We start from the raw sequence: 20,098 nt of genomic DNA, 5'->3' as shown, positions 1-20,098 counted from the left end.
GCGGAGCCATCTCACCAATAACGGATCTACAGATCTGGGCAAGTAAAGTCCCACATCAGAATATTATAGGTGTGCTACAGCAGAATAATAAACGCTGTGTGCCTTTGCGAGTCCAACGAGTTAGCTCTGTGCTAATTAATCTTCCACAAACAGCCTCATTTTGGTGCATGTGTCTCGCACATTTTTGTCCTTCTCCTGACCGGCAGCATACAATAGGTATTTCTTCAACTTTGTTTAAAGACGCAGTAATTATTTGCATTGATCTCTGCAATTCCCGTTTGAACATCTGCATTTTGTTGACCGATTGCCTTGTTCAGTATAATGGGGTTGACTCACGGGGTTTTCAGGCGATTGTTATGAGTGCCCTACAGACTTGGCTTCGTGAATGCTCTTCTGCGCAGCACAAGCCACGAACTAGCTCAGGTTCTGATAACCAGAAACGTAAGAGAAAAAACACAGCTATCCAACTTATCGCTTCAACAGGTCAATCAATAATGCGTAGCTTGATGTAGGAGCTAGTGTCGTGCAATACATACGCCGTGTAGGATAAAGCACCGGAGGACGGTGCGACTGACGAAATGTCACCATTAAATCGTTATTTACTAGGGTGTTGTGCACGAACAGCTTCGCAGTGTGGGACTGAGAAGATAAGTGAACGAAAAAAGGGCCTGGCCGGGAATTGAACCCGGGACCTCCTCGAATTTGGATGAACCCTAACAAGGAATCATACTACTAGACCACCAGGCCGATAAAACCCTTGGCTTACTAAACCATCATCATCGTGCAAGTTCCAAATTGGTCACTACTGGTACTGACGCGTCCCTTCGCGTTCATCTGATTCTTAAGGACCGACATCATCACCTAGCACAATGGACCAACGAAGAAAGGATGCTCTCAAGAGCTACCGGGATGTAAGTCAGCTGCCTTTCTTCCGCTTCTGCTGATTTCAGCTCTGTTATAGAAAATGCAGAGTCACGAGAACTCGAGCCAGAGTCTCAAGAACTGTTAGTGTTTGTCTGTCAAATCTGAGTATTCGAAGCTTTCTAACGTTTGTTGTCATACAGTGCGGTTTTCGTTGAAAGATCTTGAGACTGAATACGCGAAGACCGAGGATGACATCAAGGCCGTGCAGTCCGTTGGGCAAATCATCGGAGAGGTTATGAAACAACTAGATGACGAACGATGTCAGTCGCACTAAGTTTCATCATCTGTTGGGACGCTCAATCACTGCATAGTCATTGTAAAGGCATCATCAGGACCTCGATATGTTGTCTCTTACCGCCCTGCCCTACCAGCAGACAAACTCAAGACAGGCACACGGGTTTCTCTTGATATGACCACCCTCACAATTATGCGTATTCTGCCAAGAGAAGTGGATCCTATGGTTTACAAGATGAGCCTGGAAGATCCTGGAGGTGCATCGTTTGCGGGTATCGGTGGCTTGGGTGAGCAGGTACGAGAGCTGCGTGAGGTATGTCTGCTATGCTTTCTTCTCGCTGCTTCGTGCTTCATATCATCCAGGTGATCGAGCTACCGCTACTCAGCCCAGAGCTTTTCCTCCGGGTTGGTATCAAGCCTCCCAAGGGTGTCCTCTTATACGGTCCCCCAGGGACGGGCAAAACCCTCCTTGCTCGTGCTGTTGCAGCTACTCTCCAGACCAATTTCCTCAAGGTAGTATCTTCTGCTATCGTCGACAAGTATATTGGGGAGAGCGCACGAGTCGTGCGTGAGATGTTTGGATATGCAAGGGACCACGAGCCCTGTGTAATATTCATGGACGAAATCGATGCCATCGGTGGAAGGCGGTTTTCGGAGGGTACCAGTGCGGACCGTGAGATTCAGAGAACATTGATGGAGGTCGATATCTGTTCCTCACTTTCTTTGTGGGATCGAACTCACTTTTTCACAGCTATTGAACCAAATGGATGGCTTTGACTCCCTAGGGCGGACAAAACTCATCATGGCAACCAATCGGCCAGACACTCTTGACCCTGCTCTCCTGCGTCCTGGTCGACTAGACCGGAAGATCGAAATTCCTCTACCGAATGAACAGGCACGACTAGAGATTTTGAAGATCCATGCACAACCCGTGAACAAGAGCGGATATATTGATTATGAAGCAATCGTGAAGGTGCGTTCTATTGATGCATCTAGTATTCATCTCACCCGGCTTGCAGCTCACGGATGCGTTCAATGGTGCTGACCTGCGGAATGTGGTGACAGAAGCAGGCATGTTCGCTATTAGGGACGACCGGTGAGTCCCAGCTTGTCATGACAATAATTTATTTCGCTCATCCCCGCAAAGAGAATATATCGTTCAAGAAGATCTCACCAAAGCCGCACGGAAGGTCAGCGATGCTAAAAAGCACGAGAGTGAGTCCAGGCTCTTTGTAGCTCGTCACATTTTCTTAAGCAATTTACAGCCAAGTTGGAGTATTCGGCATAGACCCACATGTAATATACCGCCTGCACTGTATTTCATTTTTATTTTGCATTCGAGGTTTATCCACGACTAAGAAACGAAATAATCCAAGAGGTCCATTAACGTCACCTTATTATAGTCTACACACTTCCTCGTCGTTGAATATCGTCCGTGGGTGGTTCGAGTGGAGAGATTGGTTAAGTAGGAGAGGTATGATAGGACTCAGAATCGGAAAAGCCCCTTCTTTTTCTTCTTCTCTTCCTTCTCTACCGTGCCCGAGCCGATCAGCGACCCCGATGACGTCGAGTATGATGACGGTGTCTTCACAAGCTTGCTGGCGGAATGTTTTGAATCCTTCGGCACAGGCATTGTAGCACGTTGAGGTGCAGGAGGATCTGGGGTGAAGTACTTCTCATCATAATACTCTTGGTATGAGTGATGTGCTCCTGCCAGTGAGACACCATTTGGCACAGCACGTGAGCCGACCCCTGCGATCTCAATGACTTTCAGATCATCAACGAAGTTACGAGGCGTAATAGCGTGTGTCGAGCCTACACATCGTAAACTTTCAGTAACCTCAAGAGCTCTTGACGAGACAAACGCCATACCTATGTAGATATCCTTGTTTAGCGACGTCGACAACGAATATGCTTCTCGAATCTCCGAGTAAGTCATCCCGCCGACAACAAACACAATAACACGTTGCTTGCTCTCCGCAAGAGCATTCGGCCGAACAGCCTTGTGCCAGCTAGGCTTCGCACTGCGTAGGGATGTGGTTTGGGGTGTTGTCTGTTTAAGACTTGCAGCCGGCGACAGAACTATTGGGGAATCTTTGACATAGGGGAAGAGCGCGGAGTCTAATTTATTGGCAGAGTGTTCCTAGGATATAGTAATCAGCACAGAGCAGCGAGGTGCAAGAGTGTTCGTACTTCTATGACTGTCCGAAGCAGAGGTCGGTACCGGGAGAGCTCGTACTCGTCATCACCGGATGTCTTTTGCTTGAGCTTCTTCTTGGTATCCTTGTCTGCAGGCCCCTATTTTGTGCAACCATGAGTGTCATAATAAATTGCACTTGCCACGCGCGTACCCTGCTTATACGAACACCGAGATGGACCAACGAATTGACGGCGTCCTGATCAGCCATGCTCAGCCGTGCATGTTGATACAATCGTCGGAGATCCTCGCCTGGAACACCATCACGGTATTGGATGTAAAGCGCGACCATGCGCACTTTGTTGGCATTTCTGTGCATGACTATCAGCTCGACTAACCAAAAATGGTTATATGACTACTAACATGACCTCCTGGCTATCCAACAAAGGCACCATTTCCTCAACAAGAGTCTTCGGTGTCTTCCCCTCTGCGGTGAGTCCAGTAGCGCAACACTGGATCGCGTTAGCTTTATCCATCGAAAGAATGTGTCACAGATACCTGCTCAACGTTGGCCACCAGCGGTAGTTTGTGCTTCTCAAACAGGTTCATACAATCCTGTGCCATGTTCAGATGCAACGAGAACTTGATAATCATCAGAAGATTAGTATCATCGATACATGTAGGCACACGCATATACCCACCTTTTCTCTCTGCTCTTGATACTGAGGCAAATTTGCAAGCATATCCTTCATGTCATTAAGACTGGCAGCACCCTCCCCCTTAAACCCTGCGTTCTCTTCCATAAACTTGTTAAAATCCGCCATGAGTTTGTCAATCGCTTCACGCATGTGCATGTGGCGGACAGTGGTCCATACTGAGTCAGAATCGGAAAGGGTGGCGATCTTGTCTTCGTAAGATCCGACCGATGACTGGAACTTGTACCTACGGGTAAAACTGTTAGAGAAGTTTCGCGCTAGCATGCACAGACGGACATGTATTTTGTACCGTCGTCTATCTGCAGCAGATCGTTACACATAGCCTGATATGTGAACTCGTGAATGAAAGGCGCAATGGTATCCATAGATCGGTCCGTGATTATGAGCGTACCGCGGGGTCGGGGAGGATCAGAAGCTTTCTAGCGTCGTCAATCACAATATTTTAATAAGTCATTCAAAGTCGACAGGTAACCTGAGTTGAGAACTCACAGGGAACTCCGGATTGATCCGCTTGTACTCATCCAGGTTCTGCTGGACCATGAACGCAAGCAACTTCGTAACGAAGTCCGTGTCGGCAACCTCGTACGCGCGTGCGGCGTCTCCACGAGCCAGATTGGTTCGCCATCGACCACTGCCCTCAGGAGGTGGAGGAGCGCGCGTTTGGTCATTGGGTTTGAGGGGACCAAGGGGTGTATGATGAGTTGGCATGTAATACCGAACGTAGGGGAATTCATTGAGGGTGATGCAGATGTTTGCTATCTGTAAATAATTGAGCTCATAAACAGGTACCTGCATTTGAATGCATACAGTTTTGCTGACAAACCGCAGCTCCTCCTCAAGTTTCGATCGTGCCGACTTAAATGCAGCTTCATTTCGCGGCGGGCTATAAATGTTAAAGAACAGTCCTGGTGACTGAATAGAGAAAGTTTGCGCCTCAGTCGCTGCATATGGAGGCATCCTAATCAACATCAAGCTTCGTCGTGAGTGGCCTCCGCACAAAACTCACCCCAAAAGTTGATAAACAGATCCTGCAATCCTTTGAGATGCGGTTCAGCAGGGGATGTCGTCAAGTGCTCAAATAAGGATTCCGACAACCCTAAATCACACGCCCGTCCTCAACCGATGCAGCTGACGCGGAAGTCGGGTGAGAAAGCGTACCGTCAACGAAGAATAAATGAGCCCCAAGATACTGCTGGCGGCCGTCACTAAAGTCTTTGATGATACGATTGACATTCTGTGTAGTCGGCATGAGTAGATAGATTGCCTCAAACTGCTGGGGTTCCCGGTGACTGGATATTGACTCGATCACTGACCCATATAGCTGTCAGTGTTAATTGTGTTATCCGACCGACAAGGGCTCACAAGTAACGTTCTCCTCAAGGATATCGAATTGTTTGAGAACTGACCCTAGCAGCTTCTGCGAGTGTTCGTCCACCACAAGGATTTTCCATCGTCCAGGGGGATTCACGGATCTGATCGCCTGAAGAAATTCTGCGAATACAATATGTACATTAGCGCTCGCTGGCTTATGAGAGAGCAGCGCGCATACTTGAACGAACAGCAGTGATGAGTGAGGCCATGAATCGATATGGCTGGCGGCAACCAGTTAACTGTGCTCTGGATCCAAGCCTTATTATCGGCTATCACCGTAAGTACTATCTTTATCCGCCAGCACAATCCCTTTCATTTGTCAGAGGTACGCCGAAGTAATTTATTGCTCTCTGCAGAGTCATTTGTCCCAAACCTCACACAAAATTACAACGTATCGAACAGAGAAAACGGGGTACTTGGAATCCGATTAGACAGCAGCATCCACAAAACATACTTGTCCGCAAAGGGGGCGAAATATATATACAACTGCCATACGTCGAAATCATCGTCTAGATTAGTATCAAGCTTGCGTAAATGGTATGTCCGTCAGATCACATGAAGAGGGAGCCGCCAGCAGCCAATAATGAAGCGACGACCATAGATATAGGCATTATAGCATTCGATAGAGCACCAGAAGTCGTGCCGGTGCTACTCTTCCCACCTGAGCCACTAGGGACCGACGAGTCACCGCTAGTGCTGTTCGGGTAGGGGAAGCTCGTATTTTGGTTGCTCTCACGATACAGGTTCGTGCTTGGGATGCCGTTGCAGTGACCAATCGAGTCAAGCTACATAACAGGGATCAGATAATTATCCACACATCAGGGAAATCACGAACAGTCAGCGTGGGGGTAAAGTTCATGGCAGCAGGCAGCGTATAACCGATAGCAAGATCGACAGTTTGTGCGTATAAGTCGTGCTCCAGAACAACAAATCTAGGGGAAATTTAGTGAAGTCAAACGAAAGTAACCCAAATTGTACCTACCCAGTGTTCAGCATAGTTGCGTTGGATAGAATGGCTTCAAAAGTGGCAAAGGACTGAGAACCTGTGACCACACCACCAGGAACCTTCCAGTCTATTGTCGATTAAGATAAATCTGACGTCGAGATCCAAGCATAAAATTGGGATAGCTGACCGTTGGTATCGAACGTTGCACCAGTACCAGTGCTAGTCCAGATAACGGGGACCATACCCATTGCCAGGGAAATGGCACGAACGCGATCGTCAATGTCGCCGTAAGGGGGACGCATCAATGTGGGAGTAACACCAATGACGTCCTTGATAGCTTTACGTGCCCAACCCAGCTCGGCTACGACTTGTTCAGTAGTAAGCATGGTAAGAGGCTATTGCGCAATTAACTATAGACACAGGATTGATTTACCACACGTACGCGATGCGACCAGGTGTGGACAGCGATTTCGTGCCCAGCCATATACTCTTCCACAAGAACTTGAGGACGCTCAACGATACGAGAACCAATAACGAAGAACGTCGAGGTCATGTTCTTGGAAGCCAAGTAGTCAAGAAGCTCCCTGTCGATCAATGAGGAAATTACGGTCAAGAATGTCAAAAGGAACACACTGAGCTGTTCAAAAACATGAATTAATTAATGTGCAATGCCAGAAAAATATACGTACTATAGAAACCTGGGCCGTCGTCAAAGCTGACGCCCCATGTCAACTTGTTCGGACAAGCGGTGATATCGGTAACACGGGTATAACCACCGCAAGTCCACCAACCACGACTAGCAGCTTGCGCAGCGGCAGCTGGGTCGCCTACGCAAGTGCCATCTGCGGTAGGATCGAGATCGGGTATATTGAAACCATTGAGTTCTTGCATCCATTCGGAGACCTCGTCAGAATCTGCGTAATGATGATATGATGCTTCATAACACATCGTAATTTTTACAACACACCAGTAGGTGCAATCTGGTCCTGAGGAGGCCAATTTGCAGCTTGAAATACGACTATTTACAATAACGTGAGGACCAAAAATGCGAGGGTAAGAAAACTTACATGGAGTAGGCAAAACTGGAGCACCGGAAATTAAAGGTGTGGCACCTGCAGAATAGGTAGCAGAGATGGGGACGGTTGAAGGGGTCGCCATGCCGGAAGTAATATTAACAAGCGGAGGAATAGTGGTGCCAACGGGCGTGGTTGGCACGGGTGAACCCAAGGCTGATGTAGTCGATGAAGTAAAGGTCGTTGTTGGGGCACCGGATGATAAGGAGCTCGAAGTAAGAGAGCTCGAAGTAACAGAACTCGAACCAACAACGGCGCCGGCATTCTGTTTCTTTGCGAGACGAACGTGACGTTCGGGAGTGGCATTGGCGGCCCCGAGAAGGGATAAAAGAGCGACGAAAGCTTGCAGCTGCATGACGAAACGGGCCTGGCCAAGACAAAGTCAAAAGAGTGACGGGAGGGACAAGGATTGGTCTTGAGAGAAAGCGAGAAAAATAATATAAAAGAAATACTCGGCCATCTAAAAATGGTAATAACGTCGTGCCTGGAAACGGGTATATTATGCAAATTGCATGTATATCAAATTCATTGGTTGAACCAAGGTTGAACTACAGAAATGTAATAGAAATATATGCTATGAGGGTACTAGTATCACGAATTAACAGACAAAATCACTACAGATGATACTCATATAACATATCTGAATATCACAACGTGCGCAAAACAAAAATACCTACAGTCATCGCGATGATGCCAACGACGCCGTATCACAAATAACATGTGATCCCACAGTCATTCGTAGTGCCAACACACGGTCGTCAGAGACCATCAAGATCTCGTCGCGCCCTGGTGGTATGCAGCGTGAATTTTGAGACTGAGGGGAATGGGCAGGTGAGCCGTATCCTTGTCCGTATACTGACGACTGCCCATAAAATGATGGAGTCGGCTGCTGATATGGACCATATACCTGCTGCCCGTAGTATTGGTTTTGCTGCGCATTGCCTGAATGCGTCGCCGACGGTGGCATGTCAGCGAATAAAAGACGAAGGTTATTTCCCTGAATGACTTGCGACAGGAGACCCGTTTCGACATGCCGTATTTCCACGAACGTAGGTTCAAACGCTAAAACATATGGGAAACGAAGGGCTGATTGGACTAGTTAGTGCCGGTCCAACGTACTTGGGCCTGAACATACCGAAACCAGTAGGGGACCCCTCCCAGTGCACCATGAAATCTTGTCGAGACCGCCAACCATTCTTATTCACATAGAATGCGAATTCTAGGGAGCAGTAAGTCATTTGCGGGCAGAGCGACGTTCCGGCCACTTACCATCATAACAAAGGAGAAACTCATTGTCTACCCGGTAGATAGCCATCGGCCGAAGATTTTCTCTCTTCCGTACAAAGTCAAGGGAAGCGTCGGCTGGATCGAGAAGTCCCTGGGTATCAAGACTCTCGAGGTCGACAATCTCGAACCCTTTCGTGCACCCTACACAAAGCTTCGTTTTCAAGAAGTGGATTGAACTCGACTCTACAGGAATGTAGAATTCCTACGGCAGAATGAGCTACCTGGACACAATACACATGAGAAAACTTACTCGGAACGCCTTCAGCGTATCATTCCCGCCTTGCAAAATCTTACGGAATGTCGGTTTACTCCTTCCACGAATGTTCTGGTCAATTGGCTCCAATGTCTTGATCGTGCTAGACAGCGGACTCGATTTGACGATACAAACGAGGACTTTTCCCAAGCAAATGCCAGCTTTGAAGAACGTCGTGTGCGACGATATCTTCTTTGCCCGCTTCAAGCCAGACATCGGGTCCATGGGGTCGAGAGCATCCAGTGGGAATGTGACGACTTGTCGTTCTAGAACAAAGCCTGTAAACAAAATGCTACGCGGAACTGATAAATACTGACCAGAAAGTACTATGAGCAATTGAAACTCTTCAAGGACATCGACTTGAGAGACATCCAGCAGAGCCAGCACTTTTACCGGCTCCCTGTTTGGATGATTCAAATCCGACAGATAGATTCCGTCATCCGTCCCATACACGATTCTCCTTCCGTACGCTACACTCATCAATACCTTCTCCGCGGAGTATGCACCAGAATCACTCACCAAACGGTGCAGCGCAATTCACCCTATTCTGTCCGAGGAAGAAGCCCTCGCACAAAGTGATTGTCTCAAACACTGCGCTCCGCTCACGGAGAGACTCCTGTTGCTTCGTGATGGTTTCGACCCACTTGCGGTGGTTTACAAATGTGCTCGCCCAAAGCGTCATCTGGTAGTACTTGCGCCCCAGATGTATGAACGTGATGGCGAATCCACCTTTACCATCGACTTTAATTGGAATGGCAGGCGCGTACGGTGTACCACGGCTGAAACTCGGTTTCTTCGTGAGCGTTTTATGCCCCTGACGAGCGTTGGCAGGACGATTGGAGTTATTGGATTCATCTGTAACATGCACGAAGAGGAGCTCGAGGGGAATTGGCTGCAGTGCGGATAAGGCTGAGAAGCAGGCATTCACTATAGGATTCAGGCACTTACTCGTCGATAGACCTTGAATTGTTCGTGTTTGCTCTTCTGCTTCACCATCAGTAGAGCATGGTCAAAGAGGTACACGAGTAGGTCTCCGCTGTCCCCTTGCCCGCCACCTCTCTTATTCAGAGCACCCTTGTACACGAGTTCACGACCAGGGTCTTGCAGCTTCAAGTCCTATCGAACATTGTCAGTAACACATCATGATGACAAAGCGGATACATACTACTTGCTCCCCTGGCCTGTACACGAGCTGCTGGTCGAGCTGTAGAAGGTTGAAGCGGTTCTCTGTCTTGCCCGTCTCTACGTTCACCTTCCCTAGGAACTCGCGGACCATGATGACCACCTGGGCAAGCGTTTGTTTGTCTGGGTTATCATCAGGCGTATGCTTCAAGACTGCCTCCAGAAGTAATGGATATCGAGCTAATCGCGTGGTTGGTTTCGTCAAGTATCCATTGAGCTCAAGCTTGCGCGACTCTGGCAATCTTTCCGTAGTCTAAAACCACATCAGCTACCAGAAAGGACTACGATGGTAAAGTCGACTCACTTCCACAAACTGTGCAAACGCCGGATTGGAACTCTTCTCCTTTTCGAACTCATACTTTCCATACAGTTGGTGTGCACCGTAGCTTACGAAGGGCGCGAAATGCGGTACAGAATCAAGAAGGATGTCCCCGATGCGCTCCACGACAGCATACGACTTTTGTCGCTTGTTGAGCGCATCTCGAAGGCGGGTATTTACTGCGATGATTTCATGGATGTTCCAGAAGACTTGTGTGATGAAGTCCGTACGACGTTCGGCAGGGATGATGTCACTGTCTTTCAGCCCATTTATCCAGACCTGTGCAGAAGATTAGTTCACAAGTGGTAACATAAAGTACCAAGACACACATCGCGAAGGTATTCCATGTCGCGGACAAAGTCACGTTCTGTGTATATGACTTCGTTAATAGCTTCCTGGCGCCTTTTCTCGGCGTCGGAGACACTGTTGACGACCTCTTGCGGGACGGAGTGTATCCATAGTGTACCAGGTTCCTGCCCAGATGGAACGTAATTAGCACTGAGGAAAGGATGACTATATCACACGCACCACGAAGTCACCCAAGCTCTCCCTCGAGATCTGCTTCTTGAGCCCAGGCTGTGGCTTCATGTTTAGTCGTGACTGCTGCTCAAGCCTCCTGGGGCACGCTATACTATAACATAGCTGATCTCGTGTACACGTCGGGGAGTAGCAGTCCGTAAGAAGCGTGAAAACGCCCGAAGGAAGGGGCATCTCATCGATACTCTCCGATCCCTGGGGCCCACGCGGATCAGGGATCTCAACAATAGGTGAAGCGTCCTTCTCCTGTGTGTCACCATGCGAGTCGGTCGATCCCTGTCCAAAAGTCCCCGATCCACAGTCTTGAGGGCGAGGCGATGGCCGCTCCGGTTTCAAATCACCATCATCATCCCTGTCCCCAAAGTTTGTCTGCAGCTCACCGCTCACGAAAGGGCTTAATTTCGTGCGGAACTGGTACAGCTCTGCAGCACTATCCCTGAGCCGATGGTCATAGGTGACATCATGGAAAAACTTTTGCGCGTCGAGGGCACGACCAAGAAGTAGTGCGAGATTGCGGTCGGTAGTCTTGATTATATATGAGATCTTGTCGACCGCCTCACGACCATCGAAGGCATCCTTGTATGTGAGACCGTCCTTAATACGGTCCTGGAGGTTGATGCGTTCACGAAAAGCCTCCGCCACGCGGGAGAGGAGTGCAGGGTATACGATGGGTGTTCGGCGAGGGGGTCGTGCGGAGGTGGTGGGGCTGTTGCGACCCTCAGCAGCCATAAATGAGTTCGGGGCGCGAGAGCCACGATCGATCATAGTGCGGACGCTGCCCGAAGCAGCTGACATGGACATGGATCGGTCTTGTTGGGTGCGGTCACGACGAAAGGCAGCACCAGGCATCGTACGGACAGAGTCTGATGATCGACGACTGGTGGAAGCGGCAGCATGGGAAGATGAAGCAGGGGAAGTGTTGATGAGGGAACTACGAGTGGACATGAGAGTGGTGTCGAGTTGAAGGGGTTGTGGTCGTGAACTGGCAGATGAATTGCTCTGATGAGATACAATGGAAAGAGGGCTTGCTTGTCGATATTGCTGTGCCCTTGGGAGGGGAGCCATTGCTTTGGAAGGGGGACATTATGAGCTCATTGTGCAATGTGACGAGATATGGGAGAGTGGAACCCACGTGTACATTCTCTTGTATTTGCACCCGTGTTTGGAATGGCCCATGGCAATTCACTTGTGGACTCTTCTGGACCTCCGTGATCGTCAGTGCTAAAATCGATACTGAAGCGAGTATCCTCGAGGTCAAGATTGACGCCCAGACGGGGCACATCGTTAGAGACACGATGATGGTTGCCGTTCAAAGAGGGTTCCCTTGCGGAATTGGCCTGCTCGTTGGGCTGCTGTTGATTGGTAGGACTATTACGGTAGACTTGAGCCTGATAAGCCTGTGCAGGGGTGAGGCCTGCTCTCGTAAGAGCCTCGAGGGATTCATCAGGCGGATCGTCTGGTAGCGGCGAGATAATACCAGCAGCATGGGGTGAACTGACGACAGATCTAGCTCGACCATGAATCATGGGAGGCGCCAGAGTGTGTGGACGTGTGTGCTGAGCATCATGGTGGTGTGCAGGCAGTTGTTGCTGGGATGCAGCTGTATGTGGATATGACTGCCTGTATGGCGACTGCAGGTGCTGTTGAGGGTGTTGCGGTAAGTGATTTGGATAGTAATTTTGACGTTGGGATTGTGATGTCCTCCTGTCATGATGGTAGTGTGCGGGGTATGGTTGGTTGTGGTATTGGGCGCCATGCACAGGCATGCCGTGTATTGACTGTGCATATTGCAGCTGCTGCGCAGCAGGCTGGCCGGGATGGTGTCCTGCCTGGTGGTGAGAAGCGGATGGCCGACCGAAGATGGACTCGTATGCCTCATTTCGCTTGTCTGGCTGGCGTGGCCCAGCTGGCCTGTCCATCGCGCCGGTATCTGAAAAATCAGTGTTCTAGGGCAATCGTAGACAGTTGGTAAACAAGAGAGTTATCGTCACGTACGGGTCGCTGGTGCTGGCGTTGGCTGCGTGGTAGAGATCACACAAGACTCAGTTTTCGGCCTGTAGTTGGACCAAGTTTGGTTATCGCCCGCTGATTCGCTCACACGTTCTTCCTCAGCGTTAACGACGGCGAAGACAATGTAACGATCGATGATGCGGCGGCGACCACCGCGGTAACTTCGTTGATGCACTGAATGTAGAAATACAAGTTACGGTCAAGATACAGTTTGATTTACGTAGAAGATATCGAAAACGTCATTGATAAATTCTCCACACGATTTCCCACTTGCATTGACAACACGGATCAGTCTTCCCGACACTGACACTCCCAACTCCACGCGACAAACATAGCCTCTTGACCACAACACCTTCGTTGAATTCGGCCCCGCCTTAAAAGCAAGGTTGCTCATGAACTTGCTCCACTCAAGAAGGAAGCTACTCGCTTCGAGGCCAAGGGTCTAACTAGGAACCGAAGGACAATTAGAACCATGGTTTCATTTTGCAGCCCGAGCGCTCGACCTGCATGCTCAAGGCTCGGTCTTTGCACATTCCTCGGACCGTCTCGTAATGACAGGTGTCAGCAGGTCAGAGCGTTCCCTGTTAGTAATTGGTGACCGTATCTGCTATCATCTTGCAGGTCTGAAAGAGAACTATTCCTGGGATAGACGCGCCACTATAAAAAAATTTCGCTTTTACACGCCCGGCGCTATCCACTGCCCAAGGAGAAGTAGAAGTCTCGTTCGCTCAGGTGCGCCTGCTGGATGCTGCGAGTTTTGGACCTACCATCCACCGCCGTGTAAAACTATGAAAAAAAGGATCGGACTAAACCACCTAAATGATGTTCCTGGGCTAGCACTTACCAAGCAAAAGCACATGCTACCAAACTGTCATCGAGGGCCCCGTAGGCTTGGCCTCACTGACTCACTGACTCAGGGCTAGACCGGGACTCGTTGCTTCACAGGAGTCCCGCCGGGAACCCAAACTCGGCTACTTGTAATAGAAGAAACGACTATTTTTCTTTATCGGTCTGCCTACTGTACTAAGAAGACAGCTGTAGAAAAGAGACTTCGCTTAGTACGCGGCGTTTACCTTGTCTATCGCGCGGGGCCGAGTAGAAACGATTCATTATTTTGCACACTTAATGATAACTCCTGGAGCTCGACATGGGGCAGGAGTTCACATCCTCGGGGCCAGAGGATTCGACTGGCCATCATTCATGGTCAGAGCTTCTCAGAGTTTCTCCCTGAATCCCATTGATATTCAAGGTCAGGAGTGACAAGCTTCTGCACGAGGACTTGCCTTGAATATTGACTTATTACAGGAAGAGCAGGGATGGTCAGGCATGCAATAATAACCTGGAGAGAAGCCTCTTGCAAGCTCGACTAAAGGAAAGGGCAGTTTGATTCACAAGCAATTGAAGCATTCAGCTTTAGGCTGGCACTATTCATGCACATCGCCAATTGAGAACTTCGTCCCGTCATCTTCCTCAGCGGTTCTTCTCAGGTCTTCCCCCAGCAGTCCTCTTACGCGAATATTGCTAGGCGGTGTGGTCTCTGAGCCACCTCGGATACTTCTGGGGTGAGCAGTCTATATCGCAAGAATCACGAGCAACTAACGTGGCGGGACTGTCTGAAAACGAGAAAGGTCAGGAACCACACGTTCGGAGGATGTTAAATGATAAAACATACCAGATTCTGAAGAGGAATACGTATCGACACCAGCGCTTTTGAGCTGCTTCAGACCATGCCCATCGGCGACTATGAGTCATCGTTGATGTGACTCCTGAAAGGATCTGCTTCACCGGATGACGTCCAATTCCTAGCGTATTGCCCGATTACGCATGGGATGTGTCAAACAACTTCGAGACCTCAATCAGGAATTCAGGAACGACAAACTGATCCTACCTGAAGAACAGTAATCTTATCTGCATCGGCGCACATCGGCCATGGCTAAGGCTACCTTACGCGCGCCTACAACCGGGCAGAGGGTCGAGTAAGTTTTGATAAGTCATATAGACTATAATGCCAGCTGACCTCAAGCACAAAAGGTGTATTAGCTGCACGCGCACTTGATAAGGGTGATCGATTGATCCTTGATACTTGCAAGAAGAACAAGAACCGCACCTACTGCGGATACTGTATTCTGATGTCTGACGTTCCATCATTCGCAACCTGGTGAACGGTTTGTTGGTCCTAGCCGCTTTTATGGGATTCCGGAATTGATTGCTCGTGACCGACGTGGAATTTCAGACGACCAACACCTGCTATTTAATTGGTTGTAACAGGCAAGTCAGAAAAATGTGATCATGTCCGAGTGTAGTAGTGTACAGTAAATCAAACAACCGATTGCGAACAAGTACATATATATATGTTATTCAGTCTGACACTTGTATCAGTGGCCCAGGGCCCTCACATCCACGTGCCCAAATCCTTTCGCGATCCAAACAAAGTACACACAACTTGCGAGAACAGGACAGTGGTAGTGGAATAAATGGAATAGTGTCCTCCTGAGTCTCCATAAACGTCCTGATTTCCTTGAGTGTCCAATGGTCCGGCAGGAGAGAAGCGGGGAACGTGACCAGCTCTGCCCATATCGCCTTTGCGCTAGACGCAGGGGCACATTGAGTGACCGGAGGTTCCCTGTGCGGAATGAGCATCGAAAATGTCTGAAGTTTCTTGAAAGGAGCCCGTGCCATCCACACAGGCACTCTGTAGGGTTCAGAGTCTAGAGGACTAATGTTGCTGGCGCAAGTGCCCATGAAGTGTCGATGCATTTCGTAGGACGAGGAAGTGAGTAAGGTAAAGTGTTGAATGGAAGCGAGGAAAGTATATCCATGGATAGTCCCCATGAAGGGCCACCATTGATAATTGATACTACCAGATAGTGTTAAACTTTTCGTGCTCCAAGGAAACAGGGAATTTCTGTGGTTGACATTCGAGTTGACATTGGAGTTACACGCATATCTGAGGCAGCCTAAAAGCACGTCCAGACTTGCAAATTCGATCGCGAGGGAGGGTACGGCAAGGATCACCGGAGCCAGTAGGCTGACATCTGATTCTGATTCAGGCTTAGCAGTAGAAGGGGTAACGCTGTTAATGAAGGAAGGTTTTATGTCTCGCAAAGGCCCATAAAATTCTCCGATCCACATCCTGTGCACGCAAGATGCGTAATCAAGAATTAGATCATCCTGTTGTTGATGGAGGTATGTTTTCTGCATACGTAGAGCCCGTATGAAAGCTGTTACGTGGCGAGCTCCTGGCAATAATACTGTGTGCAGAAGTTCTGGCATCACAGTGCGCCTGACCATTCTAGAGACGCGAGATAGTGAAAGGGCAGATGAGTATGGATTTTTGGTAGCATAAGTGTCGGGTTGAGTAAAAGTTGCTTGAGCAACATATTTGAATATGAGAAGGACGAGCTCAGTTGGGAGGTCGCTAAATCTAGATGAGATGGGAGTACTTTCCATGATGTGTGAGTAAGAGACAGCTGATTTGACGCCTTTAATACTCACCTCATGAATTGTGGCATTATCCACAGCAGTGGAGTTGCATTGTGTGTGGGACCACAAGCTCTGTCCCGATACTAGTCCATAGCTTATTCCTTTTCGTCCGATGTGTTTTGGGTCTGTGGATGCTAGAAATTACTAGGGCCACTCCCATCATAGGAACAATGCGAGTGTGGCACGAATCATACTAAGAGAGTTGATCGATGTTCGCTATGGTTGTATTTGATGAGGGGAGACACGACAGAATGAGGTAAGCATTGACAACAAAGCATCGAGACAGCAATTGGTACCTGTACAAAGGCCTACAACCATAAAGTAGGCGGCGCCACATCATGAGGACCAACTTGAGGTTCCGTGTTCGGTTGCTTACAACGCCCGTAGAACGTGTTCATACTAAATCAGAGAGAGAAATTTTCATCGACAATATGATTTGGTACCTCTGTGAGTTGTGCGTACGTGGGCAGATACTAGGGAGGAAGAGAGTTAGCCAAAATAGATTTTGCGAGGCTGTGTCAGCATTGGCATATCGGTAGGGATGTTCGGCGCAATGGTTTAGAACTTCGTTATACAAATCCACCCTTAGAAGGGCTTAAAACTATGGCTCACCGTCTGGCAGTCTTTCAATACAACTTGAAGATGGTGAGCCAGCGTTGAATAGACGACACCTCTAATAGCATCTGCGCCGGAGGTCAGGATGGCGAAAACGCCTTGGCCTAAACGCTTCAGGCCCGCGTACATCGATTGGGATAATGATATGCGGCAAGGCCCATCGGAAAAGTTGTAAGTAGGATTCAAGTTGATCAATTTAGAGCCTCTTGCGGGGTGCTACTTATTAGGCACTTGATCCAAGAGAAATGAGGACATGATTAGTTCAACACTAGGAGTACTGAAGCCTGACCGTGACAGACTCGGATGCATGATGAAGATCAACTATAATTTCATAAAAAGGCTCCGGCTAACTTTCGACCGATTTGACAAAGTTCAAACACGTGAGCCGTAACAGCGACGCTCGTGATATTCGTCGATCAGACTCTCCGGGATACTTCAAATAAGTTGCATTGTGTTGCACTGGTACTTATTCCTCCAGCCTCATGCTTTCCAGGCTCCCTCCCTCCATAGTTCGTCAGAGACCTTTATTACTTAGAATGATCCATATGCCATCTCTCACCGGGCCACGTCCGGTTGACTGGAAAGCCGCTGCCCCTCCAATACCCAATTTCGTGCCCCAACGTGACGCTCTACCTCGTTTGCCAGTTCCAAGCCTCACTGCTACCCTCGAGCGACTGAAGACGTCATTGTTACCGTTGGCACATTCGGAAGCTGAATTCACTGATGCTGTTAAGAAGATCGACGCATTCGGTTCACACGCTGGGCCAGGGACCCAATTGCAGTCTCGTCTCCTGCAACGTGCAAGTGAACGCGAACATTGGCTGGAGGAGTGGTGGGATGATCTCGGCTATTTGGGCTATCGAGATTCGGTATGCTCAGCTCCACTACGCATGGCGCTATATTGACACGTGCACAAAGGTTGTGGTGAATGTTTCATATTACTGTGAGCTGTACAACAGTTCCTCATGTCTTCAGCCCTGACGGTTCATACACAGATGGCTTTGATGAGCAACCTGCCCACCTTCCGCAAAACCCTGCTGCTCGTGCTGCTGGCCTGGCACGTGGAGCCCTCATATTTCGGCAGAAGCTGTTGAGTGGTCAGGTGATCCCTGACGGAACAAAGGAGGGTCAGTTCTGTATGGACACGTATCGGTACGTGACGGAATATCAAAGTTGTTTTTATCTTTCAACCCCTCATGAAGATGGATGTTTGATTGCTGTCGTATACCTGGCCTCCACGGTCTCGACTGGAGTGTATCTAATGCGAATTACAAAGCAGATGAATTAGGCCATATCATTATTGTGAGGAGGAACAGGTTCTGGAAGCTCAAGGGTATCGTGAATGGGCAAATACTCAGCATGACTGAGCTGGAGAAGTGTGTCTATCCCGCTTTGCTGCTTGTACCACAAACTAACGTTCACTACAGACAAATCCAATACATCTATGACTCTACCACCGAAGAATACCCAGGAGTTGGTGTTTTGACTGCATCAAACCGTGATGTGTGGGCCAAGGTACATCCGATTATCTATGCGCATTCTTAGTGACACCCCCTGAAAAAATGTTAGGACCACGCCCACCTGGCCGCGAACCCACACAACGCCTCTATTTTGCATACAATACACTCATCTGCCTTCCTCATATCCCTGGACACTGACACGCCCTCCTCTCCCATTGATCATAGTCGCTCTCTCTGGCACGGTTCGCTCTCACCCCCTACATCGGATGCACCTGGTCTGAAGAACCGCTGGGTCGACAAACCTGTCGAGTTTATCGTTTTTGACAACGCACGTGCTGGTCTCCTGGGCGAGCATTCCGTTATGGATGGCACGCCTACTGCGCGTATGTGCGATGAGGTGCTCGACTGGCTCGCTGATCCTGCTTTTGACCTCGGGGCGCCCTCTGCGATTCCACTGCCGAAACCCGAACCATTAGATTTCGTGGTAGACGACACGACGCACACCGCAATCGACAAGGCGTCGAAAGCCGCATATAAGCTTGCCGATTCACAATCAATGTCATACCACCTCACATCCTATGGCAAGGCCGCCATCAAGGCGTTCCGTGTTTCCCCCGATTCATGGGCCCAGATGGTCATCCAACTGGCGTATGCCCGCTTCCTTCGTGCACGCGGGCTGAACAGGGAAGGAGGGACCTACGAGGCAGCAACTACACGCAGATACTGGAAAGGCCGGACGGAGACTATCAGAGTCGTCACCTCGCAATCGGATGCTTTTGTTTCGGCGATGGATGACCCTCGTGTCAGCTGTGAGAAGCGAAAACAGCTTTTTGATGCGGCTGTCAAAGCGCACATTACACTGGCGAAGGCAGCAGGGACTGGAGAAGGCGTGGATCGGCACATGCTGGGTGAGTCACTCTCGTCTTCTTGGAATGTGTCGTGCATGCTGACGAGCAAACTAGGATTGAAACTGTGCCTCAAAGAAGGCGAGTCGGTCCCAGAGCTTTACAACGACCCTTTGTACAAACGCTCCGGAAACTGGGTTCTGAGCACGAGTGCCATCTTCTCAGATCATTTTCCTGTGTATGGGTGGGGTGAAGTTGTACCGGAGGGTTTTGGGGTGGCATATATGACTGGATACGACGGTATGTTCGAGCTGAGAGTCTGTATTTCTGTGCCGAGTTTCACATTTATTCACACAGACCGCCTGCAATATACCGTCACCTCACGAAAGGAGATGCCAAACCAGGAGTTTACGGATGAGATTGCGAGGGCCGCAGTTGATCTATATGGTTTGCACGCTGGTCAACAAAGGTCTATGCTGTAACAACTTTTGTGTACTGCGTGCGGAGTTCTGCAGCACTACGGCGTCTGCTTTCCGAGTCATTTGATCATTAATTTGCTGCAGAATTCGTTTGTCCAAATCAATAGCGTGGTGAATTGATGCTTCAAGACAAATCCCCTATGAGCGAAATTACTAGAGCACCAATGGTGCGCGTGCTGTGAAGTTAGCGGAACTATGATATCATTAACGGTGCTTGCCCGACTCCC

At 49.1% G+C, this 20,098-nt stretch overlaps 6 protein-coding genes and 1 non-coding gene across 7 annotated transcripts; 2 read left to right on the top strand and 5 right to left on the bottom strand.

Annotated features, from left to right (window-relative positions):
* Window positions 1-664: 664 nt before the first annotated feature.
* Window positions 665-747, bottom strand: EDB93DRAFT_t29. The gene has a single exon. It is a non-coding gene; the product is annotated as a tRNA-Pro (tRNA).
* EDB93DRAFT_817613 (P-loop containing nucleoside triphosphate hydrolase protein) lies at window positions 744-2,545 on the top strand. The gene is made up of 9 exons (XM_041457582.1): window positions 744-911; window positions 962-1,004; window positions 1,065-1,184; window positions 1,236-1,471; window positions 1,522-1,857; window positions 1,910-2,131; window positions 2,178-2,254; window positions 2,306-2,373; window positions 2,424-2,545. The coding sequence occupies exons 1-9, from the start codon at window positions 870-872 to the stop codon at window positions 2,444-2,446; spliced, it is 1,167 nt and encodes a 388-aa protein (XP_041311551.1). The 5' UTR covers window positions 744-869; the 3' UTR covers window positions 2,447-2,545.
* Window positions 2,546-2,644: 99 nt separating this feature from the next.
* EDB93DRAFT_1220976 (Sec1-like protein) lies at window positions 2,645-5,628 on the bottom strand (the record flags this gene model as incomplete). The annotated part of the gene is made up of 14 exons (XM_041451146.1): window positions 5,561-5,628; window positions 5,374-5,502; window positions 5,170-5,319; window positions 5,018-5,107; window positions 4,819-4,952; window positions 4,501-4,770; window positions 4,288-4,430; window positions 3,997-4,237; window positions 3,854-3,937; window positions 3,719-3,807; window positions 3,510-3,666; window positions 3,352-3,456; window positions 3,031-3,301; window positions 2,645-2,973 (listed from the first exon to the last, which is right to left on the bottom strand). The coding sequence occupies exons 1-14, from the start codon at window positions 5,589-5,591 to the stop codon at window positions 2,645-2,647; spliced, it is 2,223 nt and encodes a 740-aa protein (XP_041311550.1). The 5' UTR covers window positions 5,592-5,628.
* A 305-nt stretch (window positions 5,629-5,933) lies between these two features.
* EDB93DRAFT_1078592 (carbohydrate esterase family 4 protein) lies at window positions 5,934-7,756 on the bottom strand (the record flags this gene model as incomplete). Its single annotated transcript, XM_041445400.1, has 8 exons — window positions 5,934-6,167; window positions 6,218-6,314; window positions 6,365-6,455; window positions 6,516-6,723; window positions 6,771-6,912; window positions 7,014-7,242; window positions 7,296-7,346; window positions 7,396-7,756. The coding sequence occupies 8 exons, from the start codon at window positions 7,754-7,756 to the stop codon at window positions 5,934-5,936; spliced, it is 1,413 nt and encodes a 470-aa protein (XP_041311549.1).
* Window positions 7,757-8,080: 324 nt separating this feature from the next.
* Window positions 8,081-12,898, bottom strand: EDB93DRAFT_1078635 (CNH-domain-containing protein; the record flags this gene model as incomplete). Its single annotated transcript, XM_041445401.1, has 12 exons — window positions 8,081-8,487; window positions 8,537-8,620; window positions 8,671-8,890; window positions 8,939-9,207; window positions 9,259-9,411; window positions 9,461-9,833; window positions 9,890-10,057; window positions 10,107-10,376; window positions 10,428-10,721; window positions 10,772-10,915; window positions 10,971-12,046; window positions 12,118-12,898. 12 exons carry the CDS (start codon window positions 12,896-12,898, stop codon window positions 8,081-8,083), a joined length of 4,239 nt encoding a protein of 1,412 aa, XP_041311548.1.
* Window positions 12,899-15,242: 2,344 nt separating this feature from the next.
* On the bottom strand, window positions 15,243-16,718 carry EDB93DRAFT_817465 (uncharacterized protein). The gene is made up of 2 exons (XM_041457581.1): window positions 16,485-16,718; window positions 15,243-16,431 (listed from the first exon to the last, which is right to left on the bottom strand). The coding sequence occupies exons 1-2, from the start codon at window positions 16,499-16,501 to the stop codon at window positions 15,348-15,350; spliced, it is 1,101 nt and encodes a 366-aa protein (XP_041311547.1). The 5' UTR covers window positions 16,502-16,718; the 3' UTR covers window positions 15,243-15,347.
* A 735-nt stretch (window positions 16,719-17,453) lies between these two features.
* EDB93DRAFT_1124792 (acyltransferase ChoActase/COT/CPT) lies at window positions 17,454-20,027 on the top strand. The gene is made up of 8 exons (XM_041448691.1): window positions 17,454-17,956; window positions 18,006-18,030; window positions 18,083-18,239; window positions 18,290-18,463; window positions 18,515-18,602; window positions 18,657-19,455; window positions 19,510-19,692; window positions 19,750-20,027. The coding sequence occupies exons 1-8, from the start codon at window positions 17,570-17,572 to the stop codon at window positions 19,872-19,874; spliced, it is 1,938 nt and encodes a 645-aa protein (XP_041311546.1). The 5' UTR covers window positions 17,454-17,569; the 3' UTR covers window positions 19,875-20,027.
* Window positions 20,028-20,098: the final 71 nt, after the last annotated feature.

Source organism: Suillus bovinus, assembly GCF_016758785.1.
Source record: "Suillus bovinus strain UH-Sbo-P2 chromosome Unknown EDB93scaffold_7, whole genome shotgun sequence".
NCBI classification, from domain to species: domain Eukaryota; kingdom Fungi; phylum Basidiomycota; class Agaricomycetes; order Boletales; family Suillaceae; genus Suillus; species Suillus bovinus.
The sequence above is the reverse complement of the archived record's forward strand: the minus strand, read 5'-3'. Positions and strand labels throughout refer to the sequence as shown.